Genomic DNA, 8,027 nt, shown 5'->3' on the forward strand with positions numbered 1-8,027 from the left:
GCCTCTCTTAAAGGGATCCCCGGTATGGAAGTTAGGGCATATCCCTCAGCCCTGTGGTTCTGACCCCAGGCCTCTCTTAAAGGGATCCCCTGTATGGAAGTTAGGACCGTTCCACTCAGCGCTGTGGTTCTGACCCCAGGGTCTCTTAAAGGGATCATTGGTATGGAAGTTAGGGCAATTCCACTAAGCGCTCTAGTTCTGATCCCAGGCCCCTCTTAATGGGATCCCCTGTATGGAAGTTAGGGTAAATCCCTCAGCGCTCTGATTCTGACCCCAGTCTCTCTTAAAGGAATCATTGATATGGAAGTCAGGGCAATTCCACTCTGTGCTCTGGTTTTGATGACAGGCCTCTCTTAAAGTGATCCCTAGTATGGAAATTAGGACCGTTCCACTCAGCACTCTGGCTCTGACTCCAGGCTGATGTGGGATATTAGGGGTAGTAGTCCGATGACTCTGGCTGTCGGGATGATGTGAGATATTAGGGGTAGTAGTCGGTGGCTCAGGCTGAAGGGATGGTGTGGGATATTATGGGTAGTAGTCCGGTAGCTCTGATGGAATGATGTGGGATATTAGGGGTAGTAGTCTGGTGGCTCTGGCTGACGGGATGATGTGGGATATTTGTGGTAGTTGTCCGGTGGCTCTGGCTGACAGGATGATGTGGGATATTAGGGGTAGTAGTCCGGTGGCTCTGGCTGATGGAATGATGTGGGATATTAGGGGTAGTAGTCCGGTGGCTCTGGCTGACAGGATGATGTGGGATATTAGGGGTAGTAGTCCAGTGGCTCTGGCTGACGGGATGATGTAGGATATTAGGGATTGTAGTCTGGTGGCTCTGGCTGATGGGACAATGTGGGATATTAGGGGTAGTATTCCGGTAGCTCTGGCTGGATATTATAGTGAATGTGGCTAAGCGGAGTGGGTGGGGCTATACACTCAGCTTTATATATATATATATAATCATTATAATTTGTTATAACTAACCGTAGTTAGTTACTATGCACGGGCAGTGCTGGGCTCTTCAGCTAGTAAATATAATAAAAGTAATACAGTATTTATACACAGTTTACAAAAATAGCTTAACCCTTCTCCAAAACATGCAAAGGGTCCCACATTATATGAACAAGGACTCTTAACCCATGCATTCCATTTAGCAAGTTAGACTACATCATGTTTCCTGTTGCTCCGTTTTGTTCCTAAGTGGAACAGTCATATCCTCACTAGTTTCCTGGAAAGAAACATATCACAGAGAGCAGGGAGAAATTACAACCAGTATGTTATGAGAGAAAAGCTAGGTATGAAGCTCTCGTGGAACCTGGTTCTCGCTGTGTGGCTGGGATTTGCACCCATGTATCATGGGAATAAGCCCGGCTGCTACCCAACTGGGAACTGCTACACAACTAACATCACTGAACTGACATTTAATGAGGCAAGTCTGAGCTGTGGGCCAAAAGGATCTCTCACTACCATGAAAAGCGAACAGGAAAAGAGGGAAATATTGCAGTTTGCAACTCAATTTCAAAATCGGAGAAATATCAGTGAATTCTGGATTGGACTTTACCAGCCAGAGAAAACATGTGTTGTGAAAGACAAAAACCTTTACGGCTTCATCTGGATTTCCGGAGAAGAAGAAACTCAGGTCAGTGAATGGGATAAAATTCCTAAAAAAACATGTACCACAAAGAAAAGATGTGTCATTCTACAAAGCAGATGGAGTTCCACCAATTCTGGATTTGGGAATATCACATGGTTTTGGAAAAATGACAAATGTACCAGAAGGCTTGCCTCAATTTGTCGCTTTCCTACAGACTTCACTCCAACAGAAGATTTTCTTTCTACTGCACCCACAACTCAACCTATGGAGCTCACATCCTTCCAGACCCAAACAACAGAGATGATTCCTCCTACAATTAATGTGCTGTGCCGAGAGTTCAGAGACAACGAGACCATTATGTGTGAGGTGGAGAATCTTCCATATTCATGCAATGACACCCACTGCTTTTGTGGGCAAATGGATGATAAGGGAGGAGATTACGGTCTGAGAAGCTGCCAAGAAAACACAAATGAAAGCTGCCTAGGTCAGTGTGTAAGATCTAGTAATATCTCATGTGTTTGTGGGGACCATCAAACGTCTTGTGACCGAGCAGAGTGCACAATTAATACCTCCATTATGGCAATGTCAGCAAGTCCAATGGTCCATGTTGCCACCAGCTTGCCATTCAATGATGATGACAACTTGTTTGAGAATCTGGTTATTCCTTTAATTCTGGGATTGGTGGCTCTAGGAATATTAATAATGCTTGTATGGGGTGGAGTACAAATGTGTGTGAGAAAGAAGAAGCCCAAGAGGAAAAAATCTATCATTCCTGTGGCAGAGCCTGAGGCCAGTGATACAGACTCCACTGATAACTCTAGTGATGAAGAAGGAGACTCACAGGACATGGCAGAGATGGCATGATACTGGCACATTTTACTTTACTGCCAGTACATTGGAGAACTAGGAACAGGGTTTCCAACCACGTACAGACGGTAAAAAAATTCTTATAGACAATGGGGAAAGAAAAAGGAAATAAGGTGATGGAACAATAAAAATCAGTTTGGCGACTACCTGCTTGGGGGTGTACAATTGCGTACAATACAAGAAACAAGAACATTTTCTTCTCGTTTTTTGCAGGTTGTATGGACAAACCATGTGATTTACTAGCGCTGTGTCTTTTGTTTGCTATTAGATACATGTGCTATGGTTAAATGGGGTATTCCCAGCTACAAGTTCCTGTCAAAATATTTAGTAAGTTTAATAATAATAATGTTTGCAAATACCTCTAATTAGAAATGTAGTATAGTTTTTTCTGATTTATCATCTCTAACCTCAAGTGCAAGTATTGCAGGACCTTAGGTATCCATGGTTACGATCACTGATATAGTGACCGTTAGATAATTGCTAGTGGTCGTAACCATGGATACTGAAGTCCTGCAATGCCTGCACAAGTGGAAAGACAGTAAATCAGAAAAACTATTCTTAATTTCTAATTAGAGGCAATTTCTAATATTATTATTATTACACCTACTACATATCAGGATAGGATCTTGGAGATAGGAATACCCCTTTAAATCCCATTTATCTTATGGCTTGTGGTACATAAATGCAAATTAAATTTTCAAGAGCTCTGAATACATTGTAGTTAGTTTTTAATATTAGAAAAATCATTATTTACTTTTCAAAAAAGTGCCACCCATGTCATGGGTTGTTTTTGGTGTCGCAGCTCAGTTAAATGGGGCTGAACTGCAATACCAGACTTGGTCCATGGACAAGGGTATCCCTGTTCCAGGAAAATCGGGTTCAGTCAGAGACATTTTTTCTAGTTTTTATAGACTACAATAATCTGTAAAAATACAAGTGCTTAAAAGTTTTTTTTCCACTACATTATTTTTTATCTTAAAAATGACCCTGTGTGGTATTAAAATGAAGCATATAGTAAACTATAAGAACCCGCCACTTTGTGTCCGGTGTCCCCAGTCAGTATTTTCACTTCCTCTTCCAGCAGGAGACATCCCACGACCACTGCAGCCAATCGTGTGATATTCTCAGCAGCCTGAAGAAGAAGTGAAGAGACTGGCGTTTGACACAGGCAACACTGTTGTGGAGTGTAAAAGTTTTGGGATTTTTTTTAATAAAATAAAATATAATATAGTGGACAATCCCTGTATTTTTTTTGCTTTGTTAATTGTTGTATTTTAATGCCCAGAGCACGTGGTTAAGCTCGAGACTTCATGAACTATTCATTTTATGCATCCTATAGCATCCTATGGATCTGTAGGTAATAAAAATGTAATAATGCTTTTAAACCTGTTGGAAAATGAGTGGGTGTCTCTACTGGGAAGTACATAAATTGATATGGGTGAAGGTATACACAAAATGCTTTCAGAATGCAACTTGTGGCACGTCAGCTTTTAAAAGACTACTACAATTCCCAGCAACACTGTCAGGACACGCTGAGAGTTGCAGTTTTGCAACAGGTGGAAAGACATGAGTTGGAGACTTCTGGCACTGAGAAACCAAAATGAATAGCTGTATTTTGTGCAAAAAAGAGACAGAGAGAGATAAGTGATCAAATTAGTCTCCAATTATACCAAAAATTCAGATTTTCCTGAATGCAACTTTTTATGATTTGCTTTATTTGAGTTTTTTCTGGATTGTAGAGGAAGGGAAGCAGATGAAGAAACAAATAATTATTCCTCACAGGGCCCTTACCTGTCCTGACGCGCAGTCCTGCTCTGGTCCCGTCTTCTGTCCAGTCACTGACTTTATGACGTGAGGCCTAGTCACTAGCCATGATGTCAGTGCAGGAGGTGACTGGACAATAAAAGATTATCGGATCAGGGCTTTGTCGTGGGTCAGGGTAGGGCTTGGTGAGTATAATTTTATTTACTTTTGTTTTTTCCCCATGTTTATTATGTTCTGGGGAGACTTCAGATCATAATAATGCACATTTGATTCACATCAAATATATATAGAATTTGCTGGCCTAATTCTACAAATGAGGCCTGCTGTTGTGTTCTTCTTTCAGTGTGGTCACCTAGTGATTAAGGTCACAGACCAGGCTAAATGGATGATGTGCATATTATATATATACAGGAGCTTCTCACAAAATTAGAATATCAAAAAGTTAACTTATTTCAGTTCTTCAATACAAAAAGTGAAACTCATTATAAAGAGTTATTACAAACAGAGTGATCTATTTCACGTGTTTATTTCTGTTAATGCTAATGATTATGGCTTTCACCCAATGAAAACCCAAAAGTCATTATCGCAGTAAATTAGAATACTTTATAACACCAGATGGAAAAATGATTTTAAAATCCGAAATGTTGGCCTACTGAAATGTATGTTCAGTAAATGCACTCAATACTTGGTCGGGGCTCCTTTGGCATCAATTACTGCATCAGTGCAGCGTGACATGGAGGCGATCAGCCTGTGGCACTGCTGAGGTGCTATAGAAGCCCAGGCTGCTTTGATAGCAGCTTTCAGCTCATCTGCATTATTGGACATGTCAGCGTGTTTTGCCTATGGACACACACAATGATGTGCGTAGACTCATTCACTTGAATGGGTCTACGTGTGCAAGTGTCTCCGGTATGTGTGAAAACAATCACCACATGTACCGGAAACACTGATGTGTGAAAGAGCCCTAACTATGTATCCATTCTAGGGAATTCCCTGTAAGTTAGAAAGCCTGAATATCTACACGACTACAGGGTATTGGAAAGTATCTACAGCATTAATGAATAAAGACATATAGCTGAGTAACGATGGAAATAAATGGCCATAAATTTATCAACCCCTTTGCGGCATGCTCCGTACTAGTACGGCGCATGTCGCTTCTCTCTCTTTGATGTGGGCTCTGGAGGTGAGCCCACATCTTTCCCGGTACATGTAAGCTATTAACCCATTAAATGCCGGTGTCAAACTGACAGCGTCATTTAACGCGCGCTTATGGCTACCTGCCCATTGGTGACCCCCGTCACGTGATCGTGGGTCACCGGTGGGTTGGCATGACAACCAGAGATCTCCTGTAGACCTCTGTTTGTCATTGCCAGTGGTCGGCGCTCATAGCAAGTGAGTAATTCTGCTACATACAGGCAATCAGATCATCGCCTGTATGTAGCAGAGCTGATCGGGTTATGGCAGATTCTACTCTCCCATGGAGACTATTGAAGCATGCCAAAAGTTAAAAAAAATGTTTTAAAAACATTAAAAAAATGTAAAAGTTCAATTTATCCACCTTTCGCCCCATTCAAAATAAAACAATAAAAAATCAAACATATACATATTTGGTATCGGCGAGTTGAGAATCGCCTGATCTATCAATGAAAAAAGGATTAACCTGATCGCTAAACGATGTAGCAAGAAAAAAAGTAACAATGCCAGAAATATGTTTTTTTGGTCGTCACCACATTGCATTAAAATGCAATAACGGGCGATCAAAAGATCGTATCTGCACCAAAATTGTATCAATAAAAACGTCAGCTCAGCACGCAAAAAATAAGCCCTCACCCAACCCGAGATCACGAAAAGTGGAGACGCTACAGGTCTCGGAAAATGGCGCAAATTTTTTTTTTAGCAAATTTTGGATATTTTTTTTTTCCACTTAAATAAAAAAGAACCTAGACATGTTCGGTGTCTTTGAACTCATAATGACATGGAGAATCATAATCGCAGGTCAGTTTCAGCATTTGGTGAACATAGTAAAAAGAAAATCCCCAAAAAATATTATGGAATTGCACGTTTTTTGCAATTTCACCGCACTTGGAATTTTTTTCCCATTTTTCAGTACACGTTATGGTAAAACCAATGTTGTTGTTCAAAAGTACAACTCGTCCCGCAAAAAAAGCCCTCACATTGCCATATTGGTGGAAAAATAAGTTATGGTCTGAGGAAAAGGGGGAGCGAACAACAATCAAAATCACGAAAAAGGGTTTCGTCTCAAAGAGGTTAATTACAACACGTATAATAACACACAATTAGTCTCCTGATGAGATTCTGGTTGGTCCATTAACACTGGACAGTACCGAATACACAAGCTCCAACTCGGGGAAGATAATTTTTTATGGTTTCAGTACCATGACAAGCTAACTTTTATTAGACTAATTATAAAACAAACCCACAAGCATGTGTAATGCCTAACCAGTCAACAATAAGATTACTGACCTACAAGTTAAGGACAACCTCCTAAAATATCGAGTACCCAAACTGGGTGTGCCTAATTCACACTACTGGGCCCTAGACTGGACCTGCCTACATGCAGAGGTTGGCACCCTATCTTGAAAACAAATTGGCGCCCCCCCTCACAGTGGTGGCTCACCCTAAAGAGTCCCTATAAGTCCCTACCTACCTCTGAGAACTATATTGAAAAACACTAATGCAGATTCTCTAGCCAAAGATAAGTATGCAGCATAAATGTCCTCTGTGTACTTAAGGAAATTTCAAAGAATAGGGAAAGAAAGGGGTTAGAAAATATGTAGTATCAGCCAATATAACAAATGCCAACCAACCATTTGGCATATAAAGACTACACAAAGAGTATATATCACTAGTCATTAGCATGGCATAGTCAGTCAGTAATCCAAAAAAAACATTAATTTTGTTAGGGGAGAGAGGGGTATGGAGATTAGATAAAGCCATAGCTCACCCTCCAAAATCCCAAATTAAAAAGTCCCTTCCTTGCTGCAGAGGTTGGCACCTTAAACTTGTATGCAAAATGGCTCCCCCACTCTCCGACGGCTCACCCTCACTGACCCTTTTAAGTTTCCCTCCAGCAATGTTGCCCAATTAGGGACATGCATAAACAAGAAGTAAGGGAGTATTTGTCTAGGAGTATGATCTCTATTTAGATATCGTAGGGCGTTAAACAAAAAAAAAGTTGAATTACAAGGAATATAGGACTAATGTGTCAAACTCCTGGGCTATTTGATTAGTGGTGCAAAGTATGGATATTAGATGGTGAGTGAAGCAGGCAAATAATTCATAAATAAGGATAACTATCCAGGTTCTTGGCGTATATAAATGTTAACAAATATAATTATACCACCCAGCCCTGGTTTAACAATATCCACAACCTGTTCATTTTTAATCCAAACATGTCCTTTGCATTCAAGATAGGGTGCCAACCTCTGCAGGTAGGCAGGTCCAGTCTAGGGGTTAGTAGGGTGAATTAGGCACACCCGGTTTGAGTACCACATATTTAGGAAGTTGTCTTTAACTTGTAGGTAAGTAATCTTACTGTTGCCTGGTTAGACATTACATGTGTTTGTGGGTTTGTTTTATAATTAGTCTAATAAAAGTTAATTTTTAATGGTATTAATGTTTTTATGAGCCACATTATTTAATAATCCGCTTAATCCAATTTTTGTAAGTCCTTGTCATGGTACTGCCCATACTGTAAAACAAATTCCTGTTCCTTGAATACTGTCCCAGCGAGAGCTAACTACATTTAGTAATGAAGGGTAACCTTATCTCCGATGTGACCCCG

The 8,027-nt window shown here is 40.5% G+C and overlaps 1 protein-coding gene across 1 annotated transcript; it reads left to right on the top strand.

Annotated features, from left to right (window-relative positions):
• Positions 1-1,236: 1,236 nt before the first annotated feature.
• Positions 1,237-3,843, top strand: LOC141058040 (uncharacterized). Its single transcript, XM_073554181.1, has one exon. It carries the CDS (start codon positions 1,277-1,279, stop codon positions 2,453-2,455), a length of 1,179 nt encoding a protein of 392 aa, XP_073410282.1. The 5' UTR covers positions 1,237-1,276; the 3' UTR covers positions 2,456-3,843.
• The last annotated feature ends 4,184 nt before the right edge of the window (positions 3,844-8,027 follow it).

Source organism: Dendrobates tinctorius, unplaced genomic scaffold (genome assembly GCF_039654945.1).
Source record: "Dendrobates tinctorius isolate UK_male_01 unplaced genomic scaffold, ASM3965494v1 ptg000208l, whole genome shotgun sequence".
Lineage (NCBI taxonomy): Eukaryota > Metazoa > Chordata > Amphibia > Anura > Dendrobatidae > Dendrobates > Dendrobates tinctorius.

Coding starts and splice junctions, on each gene's coding strand:
- LOC141058040 (XM_073554181.1), top strand. CDS start 1,277: ATGAGAGAAAAGCTAGGTATGAAGCTCTCGTGGAACCTGGTTCTCGCT.